General features: G+C 31.4%; 2 protein-coding genes across 4 annotated transcripts; both read right to left on the reverse strand.

Annotated features, from left to right (window-relative positions):
- Nucleotides 1-6,223: 6,223 nt before the first annotated feature.
- On the reverse strand, nt 6,224-13,003 carry LOC105171847 (PB1 domain-containing protein tyrosine kinase). Of its 3 annotated transcripts, none has more exons than XM_011093091.3 (10): nt 12,776-13,003; nt 9,971-12,492; nt 8,905-9,162; nt 8,740-8,823; nt 7,983-8,135; nt 7,675-7,838; nt 7,451-7,598; nt 7,231-7,353; nt 6,759-6,849; nt 6,224-6,672 (listed from the first exon to the last, which is right to left on the reverse strand). In XM_011093091.3, exons 2-10 carry the CDS (start codon nt 12,053-12,055, stop codon nt 6,485-6,487), a joined length of 3,294 nt encoding a protein of 1,097 aa, XP_011091393.2. In that variant the 5' UTR covers nt 12,056-12,492; nt 12,776-13,003; the 3' UTR covers nt 6,224-6,484. The 3 variants fall into 3 exon arrangements, with proteins under 3 accessions (XP_011091393.2, XP_088742225.1, XP_011091394.2); XM_011093092.3 differs by having other exon boundaries at nt 6,225-6,672; nt 6,759-6,846; nt 12,776-13,002; XM_088886099.1 differs by lacking the exon at nt 8,740-8,823.
- Nucleotides 13,004-14,174: 1,171 nt separating this feature from the next.
- Nucleotides 14,175-18,643, reverse strand: KAB1 (potassium channel beta subunit 1). Its single transcript, XM_011093090.3, has 4 exons — nt 17,862-18,643; nt 17,061-17,204; nt 16,029-16,193; nt 14,175-14,558 (listed from the first exon to the last, which is right to left on the reverse strand). The coding sequence occupies exons 1-4, from the start codon at nt 18,444-18,446 to the stop codon at nt 14,445-14,447; spliced, it is 1,008 nt and encodes a 335-aa protein (XP_011091392.1). The 5' UTR covers nt 18,447-18,643; the 3' UTR covers nt 14,175-14,444.
- Nucleotides 18,644-22,714: the final 4,071 nt, after the last annotated feature.

Here is a 22,714-nt window from a genome sequence, read left to right on the forward strand (position 1 = left end):
CGTGAGAGAAAATAAAAGTGTAAAAGGTCCCTCGTGGAGGTATTTTTTTTCTTTCTTTCTTTTTTTTTTTAGGAGGGTCTTTCTTGAAAAAAGAAAAAATTCACAGAGCGTTTTTAGAACATTTATAATTTTACAGAATTAAAATTGCCACAACCCCAACAAATTTTTAATTATTTTGTTTAGTTAAAATTGTAGTTTATTCAGGACAAGATTGGATGATTTTGATGCAGAGTAAATTACAGTTTGTTATTCGAATTATAGTCATTTTTACACCTTGTCATCAATTTTTTTTTGTCAACTTACAATCTCAATTTTATAAAATTTGTATTTTGTCATATACGATCCTTCTTTTATTAATTTTTCTACTAGAAAAAACATCGCATGTTGTGCATATGTGAAAAATACCATATTACATAACCCTTAATATCACATGTACACTGTATGTGATGTTTTTTTAATAAAAAAACTTAGTTAAAAAAAATATAAATTGCAAAGTACAACATTTTTGAGATGGTAAGTTGACAATAAAAAAAAAGTTAAGTACCAAAGTGTAAAAACGATCATAGTTCATATGAAAAAATGTAATTAATCTTTTGATGTATAATGAAACAAATATTTTTTGGGTAACTTATTGTCATCTCGCAGAGATTAACATAATACACATTCTTGATAATTGAAATTATTACAAATACATTATCACTGTTTTAGAAATTACAAACACCCCTAATTTTAAAGCTTGTTTGCCATTCTATTATCTTTTATTTTGATTTTCATCTAATTTTTATAATGAACTGACAATCATACCTTTTTGAAATAAGAATTATAATTTTATAAAATATTATTATAGAGTAATAAGCCATATTAATGCTTTATCTTATCCATTCTCAAATTCTTTGATTTTTTTTTTTTGTATCTGTTGGTCGAATTGAATATCAAACTTCAAAAAAAATATATAAATATAATACATAAATATTAAAATCTTAATATATATATTTGTAACAGAAAATAATAACTTCATAGTTAATAAATACTTAATTGATTATAATATTAATTAACAAATAATTCATAGTTAACAAATTAATTTTCAGATAATTCAATACAAAATCGAATGGATAGGTTCAATATTTTATACACCATTTCGGCTTATCAAATTTTGGGTTGAAATTAACACCCATAATCTCAACTTCGTTTACCAGTCAAAATAATTAAGATATTTGTTTTATTTAAATAATTAAGATATTTTATAACATAAATGTGTTGAGTTTTGTAAGTGAAAAATCCATCACTATGTTTGGTTTCATGTTTTGGTATTTTCAGAGATAAAATAAAACACACTCAATGTTTGTTTCTGTGTTTTTTACATCTTATTTATATGTTTTTTATTTTTTAATTTTGTTTATATATAATATTTATATACACACATATACATAATATATAAAAGAGACATGATTTCACAATAAACAGTGCTTTTTGTCTTCAAAAAATACAAATTAAACATACAGTATTTATATATATAAATATTCATATATAAAAATATATAAAAGATATATGATTTGACTATGAACGGTGATTTTTATCTTTCAAATTCTAACATCAAACATATACCACTTATTTTAAAATATTTTAAATTATCTCAAAACACAAATCTGGACATACCATTTATCTCAACACATATTTATTTATCTCTATTTTTCTCATTTTATCTTCAAAACATAAAAAAAAAAACACTTAAAAAAACAAATCCAAATACTATTCATATTTTCAAAATAAAAAGAGAAAATGATAAAAAGTCACTCCATAACCATACATTGAATTACGTGTACGCCTGTTGGTGCCAAGTCTTGCGTGGAAGAATGAACAACTACGTGGAGATAAGGACAGCCGACAGCCATCAGCGATGTCATGGACCAATATACCCTAACCCCTTGTTTCGCCAATTTAGCCACTCCATTATAACATCAATTTCAACCCTTTTTGTATTCTTTAACCAATTTAATTATCTAAAAACATGTAATTACGTTTATGATACGAGAAATGAGCAAAAAGTCTCTTATAAAAAAAATAATAAATTATTTCTTATATTTTGAAAAATAAAGCCAATTATTCTCATATTTGAATCATTGATAGGGACAATTTGTTTCATTTTTCAAGACATTTGAAGATAAGTTGCTAATTATTTCTTCACAAGTAATTTTTTTTTTTTGCTCATTTTATATATTATAGGGATAAATTGCATTTAACCCTAATTATCACATGGAAAAATCTCATGTTTTTGGTATCTCAATTTTATCTTTTGAACTCAACATTATTGAAGATTTTCATATTAGTTTTTTAAAGCGATAATTATATAATTAATAATAACATCAATATTTCAACAAATTAAATAATTGAGCGATGCATCAGTTCGATCAATAGATAAATATAATTAAAAATTATGAAATAAATTACAACAAAATTCACGTAAAATAAGACATACACCCACACATCCAATGATACTCGAACACATGACTGCAAACTAGTTAGTTCATGGGACATATATCTATCAACCTTAACCACTAAAATAAAACATCATTGGTAAGTTTTGTGTTAGTTCTAAATCCACAAAAAATGAGATAAAGTGATAATAATCAACTATAGGGTTATATTTCAAATTTTATTTAGAACCAAATAATGGTATCAATAGTAAATGTTGTTGAATTTTAGAAAAAATAGGGAACTCAAACTTTAAATGCCTCCCACTCAAAAAGATACACTTAAATGCATTCATAATTTGAAGCATAATGAAAGAAAGTTCATCAATTGAATCTCTACCATAAACCCTGAAAATTTGGTTTTGTAGAAAACTTTATTGGGATTTAGGCCTACCCAACATAACCTATGCAATATTTTAGAGTCTTGGAAATTCTCATTCAAATCGAATTCGATAAAAATAAAATTAAATATGTGATGAATGTATTATATTTTATATAATTGATATATAATGTAAAATGAGTAAACAATTACATAATATGCGCATTGGTAACAGAGTAAATCTGGAGTAGGTTTGGTTGGATTCAGAACCCATCCTTTGTATAGAATTTGAAATTTTTCTTAATCGATTCAAATTTTATTACACTTCCCCGTATTCTGACACAACAGATATAATTTATGAAACTCATTATTTTTCTTCATTAATCGATACAATTTAAGAAACATTATTACGTTGAATACAACATTATTAATTATTAAAGACTCAAAATGGAGTGCATATCAAAACCTACCCAACCAAAATAAATTGGGTTCAAGGTGAAGCCCTAATCTATCCATTTTAATTGGTATATCTGACTCGACTCGACTCGAATCTTAATATCGTAACAAAAGTAATAAAAGGTATTCACATATTATAAGAACTAAAATTAGAATACCCATTTGAAAGAACGGTAACACCTGTAATAGTCCATAAGCCAATTAATTTTACAATATTTATATTGCACTTGGTAATATTTGGGGTCCTACCGGGGAAGGTAGGACGATAAGCCTATCGATGTGTTAGTGGCCGGTTAGGAATGCATTAAAGTCTCGTTTGATGAGTTAGCTTTTTCAATGGATTTGGTAGAAAAATTAGGACTTGAGAGAAAGAAGGGAATATGGGAAACTAGGGATTATGAATTAATGCATGTCTGAGAGGGTGTTCGGCTAAGCTTATAAGTTTTTCAAAACATCTTATCATATGTTTGAATGCTTACAAGTTTTAAATATTTGTTTGGCGAATTCCTTTAAAGAGCTTAAGATATCAAAATAAGATGTTTTGAATAGCATAAATTCTTTAAAAAAAAGTTAACTTTTTTTTATAAAATCTTATAAGTTATATAAAATTAATATGTCATGAGACAAAAATATCCCCATTCATACAAGCACACACACTATATATCTCTCTCTCACACACGCACACTCTCTTTAGGATTTAAATTTTTTTGGCTATTTAATTTGTCTAACATTCCAAAAAGAGAAAAAACTTCATTATTTAATAATATATTATTATAATTAAATAAAAATAAGACTGATATTGATATTATATTTATTTATTGAAAAATATAAATTCAAGACATTATAAATTATACGACTAGAAATAATTATTACATTGACAATGAAAATATCAATTATACTATCTATATTAATGTTCAATTAGCATGAATATATATATATATATTATTTTTATTCAAAAATTTATGTAATAATTCATCATTTTCTTTTTGTTATTTTAAAAGGACAATCTATTAAATTTTTATTTTGAATTAAACTAATATGTGCCAATTTATAAAAGCATTTTAAAATTTTTTAAAATAAAATATGTCATGAAATAACAACTTATTTGATTACAATGATACCATGTCCATTTTAGTCATTTTACCAATAAAAGACTTTATATGCCAAATACCCTAATATTTTATAAGATGTTTACATGTATTATAAACTTTAACATCTTATTTATCCGAACATTTTAGAAACTTATTTTGAAAATAAGATCCAATATCTTACAAGCTGCTAAAACATCTTATAAGATGTAGGAAATTACAGAATATTTTTAAAAAACTTGGCCAAACACCCTCTTAGATGTGTTTACATAACTAAAGTATAGGATCAAATTTGTTCATTAGGTAATTACAAGACAACATACGTCAAAGTTATTAAACTTAAAAGATTAAACGTGTTCTTTTTTTTAATAAAAAAAAAAAGATTAAAAGTGCAACACCCCAATAGTTCAAAACGAAAAATTATTTTTTGGGCGATTTATTCATATCTCACCTCCCTCGACCACGTGTTGAATAACGCGTTATTTTTTCAACGAAACCATTCAGTGGTCAGTAACTTATGCCTTCATGTGGCACCCTAAAAAATTACAGAACTAAATATATTGTCTATATTTAATTACAAGGTAGTTAGGGACCAAATTTGTTAACATTAATATATTTAATGGATTAAATGTGCTTTTTCAAAAGAAAAATGACTAAAAAGTGAAACACTTCTATAGTTACAAGACTAAAAATGTCATTTTACCTAATACGAATTAACTTTATCATTATGGGTTTGAATGTCCAGCTCCCAAATTAGGAGTTATGCGGTGCGGGTTGGGGTTTAACTAAGATTTTTTTTCGCCCAATCCAATATTTGCGATTTTTAGAAAGCTCAATCAGAACTGAATCCATCAATCATCAAACCACACTTTGCTGTCTAATTGAGTTGGGATAGATTTTGTAGTCTTTAGTATAAAGTCAATTACATGCATAATCATACTAATATGTTGTGACAACTTATGCTTTTGTTACATTATTTTCATAATAAATGCATTTTCTAGTGCTAATTATAAAAAACATAAGAATATGATATACCAATTTCAATGTGTAAAAAATAAATACTTGTACATGGTAATACGTTTATTTTATAATAACACAAATCAATATAAAAATTTTGCCCATTTTTTATGAATAAGATTGTGAAAAAAGTTCTTATTTTGAATTAAATAATAAAAGAAAATGATCATAATAATATGTTAATATTAAATAAATATTATTTGAAATAAAATAAGAAGATTATGAAAACAAATTGTAACAAAATCATGATACCATCTATTTTAAATTCTTGCATATATTAACGACATAATATATATATATATATAGAAGATTGTCAATAAGCAAAAAAATAATGAACTAGTTGCTCTTATTTACATATTTATCCACATATATATTATACAATATCAATTAAAAAATATTATAATTGTCATTATTGTCTTGAATATTAATTTACGTATTATCAAAATTTTTGTATAAACATATGAAGGATTCTAGTATCTTCTTCTTCTTATTCTCGTTCTTATTATTATTATTATTTTCATTGGTATTATTATTATTATCATCATCATCATCATCATCATAGCAATCGAATGTGATCTTTTCAATCTATGTAAATATAAAACTAAACTCGACCAAGACCAACTCAATCCACCCTTAACCGCTAAACACTTTGTGGTTTGGATTGGACCGATCAGTAGAATGGCCCCACGATTTTTTTTTAATACCCCAATTTAAAACTATCAATCCACACACAACCTTGAAATTTTTCAAAAGAGTAATTCTTTTATAATCTACGTGTAAAATTTAAACTTACAGATGAGGGAGGCGAATAAAATTTTTATAATCTACGTGTAAAATTTGAAACTATAAACAAGTGAGGGAATTAAGCCGTTATAGCTCTCTGTTTGGTCTGTTTCTGATATGATATTATATTTTTTCCTGTCCATACGCAGGAAAAAAAACCTACATAAATGCCACCAGAAATCTGGAGAAAGAATCTTTATACACAAAATAAGAAAAAGAAAAATTACTTTACAACAAGTGAGAAAGCCAAACTTACACAGAGAGGCTTGAGACTTGTATGATTCCTACTATGTTTTTTCAGCTTTTCAATCAAATTTACATAAGTCCTTTACTTAGGCTGGAAATGGATCTCATCTTTTAACTCTGTTGAATCTCTTTGGTTGGAGAGCCTTCGACATAACCTGCAGCCGGTTTGTAATCTCCGTAAATGTTGGCCTGGCATCTGGGTCGTGCGACCAGCACTCTTCCATCATCTTCCTCCACTCGGAATCACACCGTTCAGGGATTGGTGGCCTGAGAGTGTTATTTACAATTCCACCTTCATGGTAAACCAGAGACTCAGAGTTGGTGTCAAGGTGTATTCATGTTAGTTTAGATATGTCACAAATTTCTCCCAAAACTTACCTATGATGGCTCCACAGTGCATGTTTGCATATGGTTCATCTCCGGCAATAATCTCCCACATTGCTATGCCAAACGAGAAAACATCGACCTGCTAGAATAAAGCATGCTAAAAGTTATGGATATTACTGTAATATCCAGTTTGCAGATATGAAGATATTTGTTCCCTTGGTCCACCATTCTTTAAAGTCATGAATAGAATATGAGATCCCTATATCACAAGATCGAAATATCTAATTTTACGGAATATAAATCTTTACGGGATCATTAATTAATGTTTGATATTATATGTTCATATGATTGTCGTAAAAAATAAGTAGTTGTTCAAAGATGGTAGTGCCACATAAGTAGTTCAAGCTAGATGGCAATTTTTAGAAAAGAATTTCTTTTAGCAAATGAAATATTTTTTTGCGGCAATTTGAAAAAGAAATAATAGTGTTAAATTTTGGGAAGGAGGGAGTAATAGTAAACTCACTTTCTCAGAAACACGACTACTGCTTCCATTCAGTAGCTCAGGAGCCATCCATGGAAGCGTTCCCCGAACACCACCTGAGACAAGCGTATTCTGCTTAATTCTCGACAGTCCAAAATCACCAACCTGAGAAACCAGCCACAATTAATTGTTAAAGTCTCCTTCATCTTACTAAATATTTTAGTGGACCGGCCAAAGAATAGTAAAATCGTGGGGGAATTACCTTGCATACAGGGCGTTGCGGGTCTCCCAAGTTGACTAGCAAGTTGTCACATTTTAAATCAAAATGAACAATATTTTTCAAATGCAGGTATTCCATGCCAAATGCAGCATCCAGTGCAAGCATAACCTTTTTACGCCGATCAAGTGCTCTGCAGTAGAAGTTCAAGATCATGGATCAATCTTCCAAGAGTTCGAGCAAACGGAACGAGAAACAAAACATCGTACCGATCTTTCCTCAAGAGGACATGCCTTAGTGACCCATTGGCCATGAATTCAGTCACAGTGGCCAATGTGCCACCTGGTCCATCAGGAACAACACCGTAGAATGCTACAACATTTGGATGGTGAAGTTTAGAAAGAATCTGAGCCTCCCTCCAGAAGTCTTTCGTCTGCAATGATATAGAACTATATATGTTTAATTCACTGATCTTTCCTAGTGAAGATTTTGGTATGTAGATGAGGTAGTGATTTTAAACATCACACTGAATATGAAGGAAAACATAATAGATTTTCGTGTTTGAGCCAGGACAAACCAGTCTGTCTTGTTCGGAAGATCTCCCGGCAAAACAACTCTTTTTTATTCTCTTGATGGCAACATCTGTTCCCCTCCATTTCCCATGGTATACAGTTCCAAATGTTCCAGATCCTAACTCTTGCAGGTCTTCCAGATCAGCATTTCTAATGATCTACCAATGTGATAAGAGTACCCAATCATAAGTAACTACTAATTTTCCTAGTCATCTTTCAGATACTTGTCAAATAATTATCAAACATGTTTTGTAGAATCATGGTTCCAAAATTCAGCCACATTCTCAGAGATCTTGGAGGGAAAATTAACACTATATATTTGTGTACTTACTCTATTATCTTTTCATCAAGTTACATCGAAAACATTCATGACAAGACTTCATTAATAAATATAAACCAGTCTGGTAGCAAATTTGTACACACATATACGCCAGACAGAACTGAAGATGCTGACAACTAAAACAAATATTAGGAAAGACGTGTACAAATTTTAGGGGAGAAAGAAAATCAAATTTTGACGTTTAGAACAAAAAATTGCATGAAGTTTAAGAAAAGAACGAGAAGTATTTGATTCATTCCAGGTGACACGAAGTTTAAACAAAATCTGTTAGCAGTTAAAGAATGTTCATAATCTAACAGAATCTTAAAGAAATTACAAGATCATAATGTAAAAAGTAAAGTAAGAAGCATGAATCACAATTAATACTTGCCAATTCAGGAAAGAACTTAGCAGTAATGATAAAAGTCTAAATTAGTAGAGACCTGCAAACCATATATCCCTGCTTCCATTTCAATTATTGCAGCTTCACTTATTGACTCGTCCTTATCTTCATCAACTTTAAGATCCTTTTTTGGACACAAGTCAATCAGTTTCCACCAAACAAAATTATCCAAGAAAACGAATAAAGAAGCATAAGAATGTCATACTTCAAAGTCAGATTCAGGGATACCACTCTCAGCTTCTTCCTCTCTATGGGATTCAATCCCGTCACTCTGTTCATCTTGTACGCATGGGATAGTAGTTGAGCAGGATGCAGCTTCATGTGGCATGCAATCAGTCACGCCTTCAACTACAACAGGTACTTCTAGTAAACCAGTTTTCTGACACTTATAAGAGGATTGAGATTGGACCAAGGTGCTCTTACTAGGATTCAACTTCTTGCAAGAATTCATTCCAGGTTTCTCCTGGTGCACAATGCCATAAGCTCATAGTAATCAGATATAGGGGGTGTTTGCCAAAACTTATACTTGTGCAGAAGTGCTTAATTTTAGAAAAGGTGGATAAGTAATTAAAATGTAAAAGTTGGGTGTGTTTGAAAGTGATAGTTATAAATAGAAAAAAGTTCATGTGGAAGTGTTTGGTAAAATAGTTGGTGCATTGCCATCTATTTGTGAAATTATCTGATAGATTTTAGCGATTAATGGAATGGAGTATTTTCGATATATGGGAAAAATGCAATTTACCCCCTGTGATATGAGAAATAAGCCAAAAAAAAAACCCTGTAAAAAATTAAATAGCAAATTACCCCTTGTGTTTTGGAAAAAGAAGCAAATTACCCCCCCTATCTAAACCATTGATAAGGGGGGTATTTTGCTTCATTTTTCAAAACATATGAGGGTACTTTGCTAATTATTTTTTCACAGGGGGTATTTGCTCGTTTCACATAACACAGGGGGGTAAATTGCATTTAACCCTTCGATACATACAAAAATAGTCAGGGTAAAAAATCACACAGAAGTTCAACTTATTTGTAAAAATGCCTTAAGCTACAATATGCACCTTCACACCGGCTTACAGTTTTTAGCTTAATTTACGAGAAGCATAAGCAAAAGTAGTATTTCCATACACCCTCATTTAGGTTAATTTAAGCTATAATATGAAAAGCACTTAATTTAAGTTTTTTGCAAACTTTCCCATAATCTCTCAACCTAGACTAAATTCATCATCTGGAAATTTAACTGGACTAGTGAGTTTTCATCAAATGTTGTTTACCTCAGATGCTATGGATTGAAGCCTGTGACATCCATGGAGAACTTTGTTAGAGTCAATCACATGAGGATTGTGATGCTTCTGATCATTCGCTGCTTTTTGGCTGTTGATGAGGAATTCAGGCTCACTCGGACTTATTTGGTAATCTTTCCAAGCTTCTGCTGTATCCAAACAATTAGATGACAAAACAGAACTCTTGTCTCCATTGAGCTGTGGCTTTGATGGTCCAGTATGAAAACCGTGGTTTAGATCTGGTTGACATATTATTTTTGCCAAATTCTGTTTGCACTCCGGAAGATCTGCATTTGACGCACAATCATTTTTAACAGCTTGGTTTTTCACATCTTGCTTAGTAGAGGTTTCTTTTGTCTTGATCCACTCTTTTTTAAGATATAGAGTCTCTTCAAAGTGCTGATCCTTATTCCTATATACTTTATATTCCTCATGTTCTATCTGTTTTTCTTGAGAAGAACTGGACGTGGAAAAAATCATAGGAGATTTGTCTGTCCTTTCTTTTGAAGGGACAACCGCTTTCTCTTCATATTGTTGTTGTGATCCACTTGCTTTCTTGTGAGATTCAACTTGAACATTGGACAGAGGAAAGAGTAAATTTTCAGAATGTTGGGGCACAGCATTTGGCAAGCCTCTGCTCTCAATAAAATCACCGGGACCATATCGTGCAGGAGACTCAAAATCTGCACTGGGCTTACGGGAGTGAGAGCGCAACATAGGAGTTGCATGCGAGTCTATAATTTGATTGTTCTTATTTGGACTATCTATCCACAGCAAGGTATCAATGGGATGATTTCTGTAATAGCTTGTGGCGTCAACACAATACGGACTTTCATAAGCTGGGGAGTCCACAACATATGGACTAGCATATCCATAGCCATCTTGACATGTAACATCTTCATATCCTTTCATACAGGAAATTTTCAGATCTTTAACATGGACTAGAGATGGAATATAGGACTTTGAAGGGAGTTGAGGAACATTAATCGCTTGAGCAGTGGGACTCGGAAGTACCACTTTGTGACTTACAGAACTGCCTCCATTCCGCTTCTCTAACTGATGACACGAGGTAGGAGAGTCCCGTTGAGGGGTTGAACTGCCATCCAAGTTACTTCCCCCGTGGCTTCCCAGACTCTCCCTGCTAGAGCTCCTCTGAGGGCTCGGGTCAACCATGCCGTTAACTGCAACAACATACTGATAATCAGCATGAGTTTGCTGTATGGTCCTCGCTTCCATAGGACATGAGCCCTCAGGATCACCAGAAGAAACGAGAAATAATCTAAGTCTCTGAGAACTTCTCTCAAGATCATGGTACTCTTCTATCATATGATGAAGATCCTCATTAGAAGACACAGAAATAAGTGCATCAAGGTCTTCACCTGGAAGCTGGTACCTGATTGTATGAGGATGATTCCAGATTGCAGTGGTCTTCTTCACAAGCTCAAAATACGTTAAGTTTTTTCTAATGGATATAATCCTCGTCTCTCCACCAACATATCTAAGTTTCCCGTCGCTCGGTCTTGGTAATATCTTTCCCCCGAAACTGCAAAGGAATTTCATTTTCGGATAGAATGAACTATCTGGAAATCCTGATCCTATACCACAAGGCTGATAGGTATTCGGGGAATCTAATGAATAAATTGGTGGCCCATATGGACTACCCCTATCAAGGTCGTCAGAGAACCTTCTCTGATGCCGTGCACTGACCTGGAATTCCCTGTAATATCTACTTTGTCCATCCAAATATCCTTTGCTAGGAGAAAAATCCGAGAACTCCGAGCACATCTCAGGATCTCTTCTCCTTATCCCAAGAAAACCTGTCAAATCCTCATGCACAAGATGGTGATTCTGGACAACATCATAAGCTGGCAACTTTGTAGGGATTGGATCAACATCTTTCACCAAATGCGTTCTCCTAGACATAACACGATCCCTCAAGAACTCAGGCGAAAATTCTTCACCTGTCTGTACTGAGATATTATGCAGAGATTTATCGAAGTTCTGATCATCCGGATTGATATGGGTCGAATCACCATCACATTGTTGGCCTGCGCAACCATAGAGCTCACTCTTCATATTCTCAACCAAAGATGAATTTCACTTGGCATGAGCATTCTCCGTCCTTCAAACTTGTTCCTTAAATATCCAGCAAAGTTATGCATCTGTCGACAAGAGCTCCCTTAATCTAAGTCCTTTTAACCACTCACTGTCCCAAACACTAAAACGTTTGGCTCCTCGGTCCTCTGTCGCCAAATTGTAACTAAGTAGTAATGCATCCAAAACAGCTAGGCGGCGTTGTACAAATAAAAAAGTTTTTCTTCTTGCTCTTATGCAGCACATGAAATCAGATTACTTTCTTCATTCACCGTAATGTTACAACTTCTTCAATGTGTTCGCAAACATAAACACCAACTTCTAACCTTCCCTCATCAATGATTACTCAAGTCACATCCTAAATCTCCATTAGCACATAATACCGATCGTCCAAAAGCAGTAAAGACTATCTTAATCAACTGTTTAAAGAAAACAAAAATAAAAAGAAAATCAAAAAGTCATATGAGAAACTGTCTGATAAAGCAATAAAATGAAACAATGCACAACAAATACCAAAGAATCCTCGCCAAATGTATTCATGCGGGCATCTAATAATATAATGGTTAAAACTCTGTACATTTCTTCTTCTTCTTTTTCTTTTTTCTCCATGTCAAATTTCATTCACGCGCAACGACAAAATCCCAAAACCCGGATCAAGAACTGAAGAAAATTCCAGGAAAAGAGATTGAACACAACCCATACCTGTCCGCGGAGAAAAACAAAAAAAAAATAATCAGGATTCTTGGCCCCTTTTCCAGAGCAATTTTGGATAAAATCAGGGTGGGGCTGCAAAAGAAAGAAACTGGAAATTGTTGGAATGATGGGTTTTGTGTTGTGAGGCAGAGATTGATGGAGAGAAAGGGGGCGTTGCATGGGTTTCGGACCATCAAAGGAAGACAGGCAAAAGCATTTCAATATATGCAATAACAATATGTATAGATATAGAATCGTCAGACAAAAGCGCGCCATCCACGCTCTTCTTTTTAACCTATAAAACTTGTTCATGGGGTTTAGCTCCTCATAGTGTTGTCACAATTGTACGCCCTTTTTCTTTCAAATACATAAATAAATTGAATCTAGTCAAATGTATTTCTGTCCAAATTTATTTCAATGTTTATCAAATTTTATATATATCTGAATTTGATTTTATTATTGATGGGGATAGATGTATTTTTCGTTCTCAAGTATAGTCACTAATGCGATTTTGGTTCTCAAATAATTTAAAATTACAATTTTGGTCCTCAAACTTTTAACTTTTTTTGACACTTTTGGTCCTTTCGTTAACTTTTCTATTAAATTTAATGGAAATTCATTTAATGTGGTAAAAATTGCTATTTTCCTCTTATTTGTAGTGTTTTTAAAATTATAATCCAATGCATTTAATTTTTTTATTTTTTTCGAACTTCAAAATAGAGTAAACCAAAAATGCCTTTATCCCTTTGACGGAATTGGTTTTGAACCAAAGCTTAAATACATTGTGATCTCTTTGTAGTGTTTTATTTACTAAATTTTTATTAATTGAATTCAGCTAGATTGGAACTTCGAATTTTGTTGAAAGAAAAAAAAAAGTTATATATATATATATATATATATTTCGACTTGAGCTCTAATAGATTTTTATAATTATAAAACGAGTATCAAATAATTTGATCTATTTCTCGATTTTAATGTATAGTAAGTTTGTGATATCAGTAGCAAAACTAAGAGCAAAGATCGAATTCTTATTAATAACATAAGATGTTTGTGAAAAATGATTTGAAGACCTTAATTAAGTTGCCATCTTCCTTAAAAATTTGGAATATATTGCTAATTTTTTTTTTCCAATAAGATTCGATTTATGACCACATCATACATTACATTCAAACTCAATTTTTTTCTTTTTTTTTTAATAAGTCCATACAATTAAAATTGATTAACGTTGGGTTATAAAAACAAGGTGTCTATATATATAAGAAAATATTAATAAATAAAGACAAAGCCTATATAGTTCCTTCCCATTGATTAATTTATTTATTTTTGCACAAGCATAAACTACCTTAATATTCTCAGCCAACTGCAATCTGTAGCAAGAAGTGATCCCAGAATTGAAAAAATAAGCATATTGGAAAGACAGACAATATAATCGCAATGTCATTTAAAAATGTTTTAAGTAACAAATCCGTTTAAAAATACATCGCCAGTCACAGAAAATACGCAATGGCTATGAGAGAACTCGACGATCATGCTCATAAAAGAACTCCAAATAGCAAACACCAGTTCTATCGATGAAATGACAGGCGAAATATGTAGTTTTTGCACACGGGAAAGACAGGACTCAGAAGCCGCCAACCATGGAGAGACACCTATAAAAGATAGATGAGAATCATTGTGTCTACCGATATGAATCTGGGCGCTTAGGTTTGCTTTGAACAACAGCCTCGATCTTCTCCATCACTGCAGGTGTTAGCAAAGGAATAACATTGATGGCCTTCATGTTCTCTTGAATCTGCATCAATGAAAAAGTAAGGATTACGTTGAAGCAATTGTTCTAAGAAGAACAGATGAAACGAGCGGCCATGGAACTCTGTGGGCAGGTTGGTCAAAATACAAAAACTAGTAATGATATCTGATCAATGCAGGTAACTCCACTACAACATATAAGTAGATGCAGGGTCGTAAATTAAGTCTCTTGCACTGAATAACAGTCCTAAAAACACAAAAGACAGCATTGCCTTATATCCATGGCGCTTATAGATGTGTAACTAGGACCAATGAGGCATGAATACTGCCTATCCCTGGCCTGAGAAAAAGTGAAATCCCCTTCCCATTCTTTCCTGGACCCTACAACTAAAAAGATGTTTGCACACGCCATGGTAAGTACGATCATACAAAGAGGAAAACAAGGAATTATATGCAACCATAACAGATCCACACAGCAAGTGTATGTATGTATGCATTGAGTACTATTTACTGAGTAAAAATATCCATTCCCTTTGTATAGCAATATCCATTCTCTTTTGTATAGCAAAAACGTATCAGTAATAGGTGTTAAATATTTATAATCTAATCGCACACCCAACCCCTAAACATGAAGGGGGGAGGGGGGGGGGGGGGAGAGTTTGAGAAAAATAAATATCAAAATAGCCAATAAAAAGTTTGACTTGAACTGTTAAACAAGAGGGAAGAACACGTTGTGCCATGTTTCCTCATATTCGACAAGGTAGAGAAGTATCTTTATCTGTTTCCTTCTTTCTCCACTAATTATGATATGCAACATATAGCGTTATTTGTGTGGCAAAAATACAACAAAACCAAGTCTTATAGTTTAAAGCTTATATATATATGCTTAACTTAATCGCTTAGTCTTGTTATTACAATCCCAATATCAAATCTGGCTCAATATCAATGTTAATCATCACATCAGTGTAATCTATTATTGCACTGAATGTTGATCTTCACATTATCCAACTAATACATCTCAGTATCAGTAGGATAGAAAACAAGTATCTACTGGTCGCTGACAACTTAATGAGAGCTCAGACTCTTATTATGTTACTCATTATACTATAGGAAAGTAATCCAAAGGTTTATGATATTGGCAAGTGGCAAGAAAAATGACTGAAGCTTAACAAAGGATTGGTCCTTCTCAATTGTAAAGTACCAATTCAGAGCAAACAGACAGAGCCAGAATAAAGTTGCTGGCAAGCACAAAGGACTTGACACAAAGAAGGCCATAAAAGAACCGTTAAGAGGAAAACCAGAATATTCGACTTCTGTAAGCTTAAGTGCAGGTATGGGAACTGCACTATGACAAAAAAAGGCACTTTTCAGCCCTCGAGACTCGCAAACTTCGAGAAACGGCATCGACTCACCGGCATTCAAATGTAAATTGCAATTTTACGGAAATGCAGGGATAACGGAAATTAAGCAAAACTGACAGAACAACACAAGGAAGGCAAGGAAGCATTATGCTGACCTGGGCCTCTTTGGTGGCACCGGTGATAACAGATGAAACATTAGGATTTGATGCACACCAAGCAATTGCAAGCTGAGACAAAGGCACCCCCAGCTCATCTGCAATTGGTTTCAATCCATTCACTTTCTTCAGCACATCATCTACCAAGGATCTACTTGCAAGATTCTGCATAAAGTGATCCACAGATAAGGTTGAGACGAAAACTGAGGAAAAAGGAAAAGGCAGAATTTAACATGGCAGTAACGCACTTGCAAAAGACAATGTTAAGTACTGGTAAGCATAATATAGATTATTGTATAACTCGATACTGAGTACACATCTGGTAGAAAAATTTCTCTTGAAATATGAAATCAAATAATGTGTCAAAGGGTAAAGAGGAAATGTAACTCAAGTACCATGATGTCCCTAAGCTCCTCTTGTAAAATTGTGTTACATGTTTTAGAATAAATTAGCCATTTTACAGACTATCATTAAAGCAACAGTTTGAGAACATACTTTTGACCACTACTTTTCCCCCGATACAAGAAAAATAACTTATTTTAATTATAATCAAATACGCCTGGAGGAGTCAAACTACACCCATCAAAAATGGAATTGGCGGAGTATCAGTTTTGAGAAGAACGATTACTGACTTTTCTTATAACAACGGGAAAGATTAATGAACAACATCGTTTACTAATGAAAGTTGTTCCAAATGTAGAAAAGTCTCAAGTTCTGATCAACCACAACTCTTTCATACGATTGTCTGTCCAACAACATCAACTTAATTATGCTTCGCAAAAATTTAAGGTCAGTGGACAAGCAGAATGGCAATTCCAACATAAAACAAGCCACGACTGTCTAACATCTCCACGGTTCACCTCTCAAACATAAATGTCAACTCTCATGTGACACTTTCATACATTAGCGATTATCTTATGCTTGATCGGGGCAACAAGCATATCAACATGGCATTCATGGAAGTGGAAACTGCAAAATCTTACAACAATCAGTAGTATCATGAAAAACTTTAACCTCCATTTCTATCCTTACCTTATAATTTTCCAAGGCAAACCTACTATCAGATGGAATATTTCCCGAGTTATACTTTCCGGTCAGAACTCCAGATGCAAGTGGACTCCATGTGGTGAGGCCGATACCATAGTTAGTGTACAAAGGAAGATACTCAGACTCAACCTGCAATAGCTCAATGCAGATAAATTTTACATATCATAGGAGACAATAGCAATAAATGCAAGCATTTCAAATCTGCAACTTTTGACATATTACAGGGGATATTAAGCAAATAGAAAATGTCCAAAGTTTGCAGATCTTTAACCAATTAGGTTGACCAAGAACACAAAGCAAAAGATAAAATTATAGCAAAACTGGAAACTCCATGCCATCAGAACATATCTTCAAAAACTTAAATGAAAAGCTAAAAAGAAAAAGTAGGATGTTCAGCCTTTCCCTTTAACCCCGCCATCCCCATCTCCATCTACATCAACAAAATTCTTCCGAAGTCACAGCACGCATATAACTACAGCAGATCTTCGGTGTAACAGTAAATTTCAATGAAAAACTCAAAAACATTTCAAGAAGCAGTATTTGAAAGATCAAAGCTCCTCAAACAACCCCTACCAACAAACCCACAAAAAATATTCCTGAAACTGCTAATCGCGAAATGTCCATAACAAAATCCTCACATAAGGGAAACACTTAAACTAGAAGAGCAAAACTCAAACATCTCACTCAATTGATCTAAAAAAGCAAGCCCAGAAAAAAATCATAAACAAACACTAAACAGCAAAATTAATGCCATCAATCCACTGTCAATATTTATTTATACTTTACCTTATGCCTGGAGAACAGATTATACTCAGGCTGCTCAACAATGGGCCCCACGAGATCCAGCCTCTCAGCCACACCCCAAGCCTCAGTAATCTGCTGAGCAGACCACTCACTAGTCCCCCAATAATAAGCCCATCCCTTATCAATGACATGGTTCATAGCCCTCACAGTCTCCTCGATCGGCGTCCCGATATCGGGCCGATGGCAATAAATCACATCAACATAATCCATGTCCAGCCTCTTCAAAGAATTCTTAGTCCCTTCTATTATGTGCTTTCTTGACAGACCCTTGTCGTTCGGGCCAGGCCCACCCCAGAAGATCTTGGTGGATACAACAATGTCAGATCGCTTCCACCCCAGCTCCTTGATAGCCTGGCCCATGATCTCCTCAGCACGGCCGTTGGCGTAGACCTCGGCATTGTCGAAGAAGTTCACACCGTGGTCACGGCAGCACTGGAGGATAGATTTCGCCTCCTTGACATCGAGCTGGTTGCCGAAAGTGACCCAGGCACCATAGGAGAGCTGGGAGACCTTGAGACCAGATCTTCCAAGGTTCTTGTACTGCATGGTTTGTTCTGGGATTTTCATCGAATAGTTGGTGTATTGTTCTTGGGGTTTTTTTGGTTTGTCCCTTTCGAGCGACAGATGAAATGGGATTGGTAAAGTAAGGTGTGAAGAGTATCGGTGCTGAGATAAATGCTGACGGAGGTGTGAGAGCGACAACAAGTTTTATCTGGCTCTTTCGGACAACTTCTGATTTGCTACTACTAGGATGACTACTTCGGCAATGTACTAAGATCTTTTCTTTCTTTTCCGAGGTCTTCACCCAAAAAGAAATAAAATAAAATGGAGACCTGAAATTTAATATAATTATAAATATTTTTTTATTATTTTAAAAATATTAATATTTTTAATTTTAATCATCATCTAATAACTAATTAAAGTTATTAATGTTCCTTAGATTTTTTTATGATAAATCAACCAAAATATCATTAAAAAACTATAAATTATAATGTTAAATTTTTTTGAAATTTTATTATGAATTAAGTAGATAATTTTTGATATTTTTTAAAAAATATTCCAATTACCTTACTCGATCTTTTTAATAATTTATATATACATATATTTAAAAAGTACAGTAACGACAAAATTGAGGTATTAATTACATAATTTCATCAAATATCAGGGGATATTGGTAATTTTTCAAACAACAATGAGGTATTAATAATATTATCAAATTTCAAGAGAACTCGTTCTAATTTACCCTACTTTATATATAACTAATGAGGCTTAGAGGGTGTTTGCAAAAATTATGTTTTAAAAAAAAAAAAAGGTAAGTAATTAAAACATAAAATTTGGAATTGTTTAAAAATAATAATGATAAGTAGAAAAAAGTTTTGTGTAAGTGTTTATTAAAAAAGAAAAGAAAGAACGTTGACATTTACTCCCTCCTCCCTTCAACTTTGAACCCATCCCAAGAACCAACACTTTCCTACTGCAAGATGAGGCTCTGCTCTTCCCCTACAATCCACTCTGGGTCAGGGGAGCAATTAGTCCAATTTCTTAAGCAACAACATATTGAACAAGATACATTGAAAACAACCTAACAAAGAACGAAGCGTTCAAGTGTAACAAAATAAAGAATATCGAGCCGAGAGCACCTTCATGCCTAAATAAATTGAAAATAGTGGATGTAAAAATTCACAACGGACAGTGTCCATCAAGTCACACGCTACTTTCTACCACATCTTTTCAATGAAATTTTACCATAACATTCCTCTGATTTAATTTGAAACTGATATGAAATCGATTCGATTATGAAATCATGAATAGTCCACTGATTCTATTATCCATAGACATGATAATTTATTTACAAGAATGTTTTAAATTGCAATAAACACTTTCTCACAAACTTATAATTTTTTATGTTATTCTAACTTAATTTTAAGAAAAGAAGTCATATTTCCGAACACATCCATTTAGCTTAATTTAAATTATAATTTATAAAGCACTTAATTGAGTTTTTGCAAACCCCTCTTTAATTTAATTAGTAAAGTTAAAATTCAATAAACATGATGTTATGAGCACGGATTCCATCAGAACCATGATTATTTTTTTTTGGTACAGTATTGTTGATCTATTTTAATAATAATTATTTGTCCATTATTTTAGACCTATTGATAGTTGTTGGTTAGTCATAAATATTTAATATTAATAATATATTATATTATTATTAATTAAAATTTATAATATGATTGTAGTTACCACTAGATTATTATTACAATCAGGCCTAAACTTTACTATTTAAATTAATTGCAATCACCATTATTTATTTAAAATTGATTTATTTTTTACCAATTGAATAGCCCAACAAGCCACTGAGATGTCCACACCCACGTGAGTGTTCCTTTTGGGCTTTGTGTTCTTGCAAATTCATACTCAAATTGAACTATGATTAATTATCATAGTTAATAATAAGCAATAGTAATAAATAATCATTAAATCATAGTTACGCAACAATTATTAACTGTGATTTTTGTAAGAGTAATTAAAATATTTGCCATGACTAAAAATCATAACAAATATTTTTACCATTACTCTTAGTTGTAGCAAATAATTTTTATATTGAACAAAATCTAGTTTTTTTTTTTGTATTTTTTATTTAATTATGATTAATAATAATTATTTATCATGATTTTTAGCTACAATATATTTCAGACCACTGCATGTTAAATAAAATTATCACAATAACACTAAAAATTAAAGTAAAATAATTTCAAATTATATGCTGCATAAAATTGTAATTTGCCTACTATGTACCAATTCATTTCTTCATTTTTTATTTCCTGAGTACGATAATCACTTATGTAGAATATTAAAATTATAATTATTATTGTAGTTGTAATAAATGTGTAGTGGGCAGTTAAGAAAAAACATAAGATTATTAAAAAATATTAAAATTACTGATCGAATCAAATTATTAGTCCTATCTGTTGTGTTTTTCACATTGCATTACATAAATTAGAAAAAATAATTTTAATTCTCACGTACATTTTTCGTCCAATAATTAACTGAGCTATTAGTATTTTTCATCTATTTTTCTTTAGTTATTGAATGAAAATACACATGAGAATTAATATTTATGATATATAATGGGATAAAATTATAATAAATAAGATTAAATAAATAAAAAAAATCAACGTATGAAAAAAAAAAATATATATATATATATATATTTCTTGCAATACGGCTAAAAAGATGAAACGCTAACTACCCACTGCGAGACGAATGGTGCTGACATTGGAAGAAGAACGGTAAGAGGTTCCGACAAGCAAGCGTATCTATGTGATGTGCTTGTTCGGGAAAGGACAATCGGCACATGACGTTGGGGAAATCGCGCGGAGGTTTCGACGTCTTTCACAGCTGGGACATAGACATGTTAACTAAAAGGAGAATTACGTTTACAATTTTTCATCTATCGTCTTTTTATATAAATTATTTTTATTTTTTAAAAAATTATAAAAATCATCCCTGATAGCATTTAAAATCATAAATACCCATTGTGGCTGGGTCAATTTTCAAAATAATTTTTCAAGGACAAATCTTAGAGGTGTTCTTGTAATTATCGAAATGTAGAAAGGGTGTCAAAATAATTTTTTAAAAGATGAGTAATATGACCCTATATATTTTTCTTACTATTCATACCAATTTTTAATTTAAATATAAATTATTATATTAACTTTTTTTTATTAAATCTATGTAAAATTGCACCTTTTCATAGTTAAAATATTAAATTATTCAATTAATATATAAATTGTCTCTTAATAAAATTATTAAAATTAAAAGATTATTTATCCTCTATTTTTATTTATAACTAAATTTTACTAAAATTAGAATTAAAAATAATTTATGTATGTTATATAAATCATGTAATATTTAATAAATAAATAATTTATTTATTAAAGATATTTTAAATTATTAAATTATTAAATTATTTACTTTAGAAAAATTATCCCTTCCTTCCGAGCTACACTGCCATGCCCATTCTAATCCCCGTTTTATTAATAAATTAATTAACTTATTTTATTAATTCTAATTAGTTTACATAAAATACATAAATTATTTTTAATTTTTATTTTAGTAAAACATAGTTATAAATAAAAATAGAGGATAGCTAATATTTTAATTCTAATAATTTTAAATAATTTATACAAGAGTGATAACTTTTTAAATTAAATTTATAATCTATTAACAAATTTTATTTATATATTAATTGAATAATTTAATATTTTAATTATTAAAATGTACAATTTTATATAGAGATTCAATAAGAAAATAGTTAATAAACACATTTATTATTTATATTTAAATTAAAAGATAATATAAATAATAAAAAATATATGGGGTTATATTACTCATTTTCACAAAAATTTCTTTGACACTCTTTCTACCTTTTAATCGTTACAGAAACACCCTAAACGTATTTCTATTTTTGAAAAATTATTTTAAAGGTTGATCTAGTCAACAAGATATTTTTTTGATTTTAAAGACTATTGGGGGTATTTCTGTAATTTTTCAAAAGATAAGAATAATTGGTATAAAAAGCCAATAAATAAGGGGTGTAAAGTAATTATTCCTAATTAAAATAGACTATTTTTATTATTAATGGTCCATTGATGATTTCAAGATCCTTGGCGACAATAGTTTGTTTGTACCATGTAAAATGTTGTTTGATGTGATTAAAAAAATATAGCTTTTCACTATGATTAAAGGTAAAATATTATATCAAATATTAATTAATTATGTTTAATTATTGCTTTTGTAAGTGAGATTAATATATATTATAGATAACGAAT

This window comes from Sesamum indicum, linkage group LG10 (assembly GCF_026168435.1).
Source record: "Sesamum indicum cultivar Baizhima isolate 11 linkage group LG10, ASM2616843v1, whole genome shotgun sequence".
NCBI classification, from domain to species: domain Eukaryota; kingdom Viridiplantae; phylum Streptophyta; class Magnoliopsida; order Lamiales; family Pedaliaceae; genus Sesamum; species Sesamum indicum.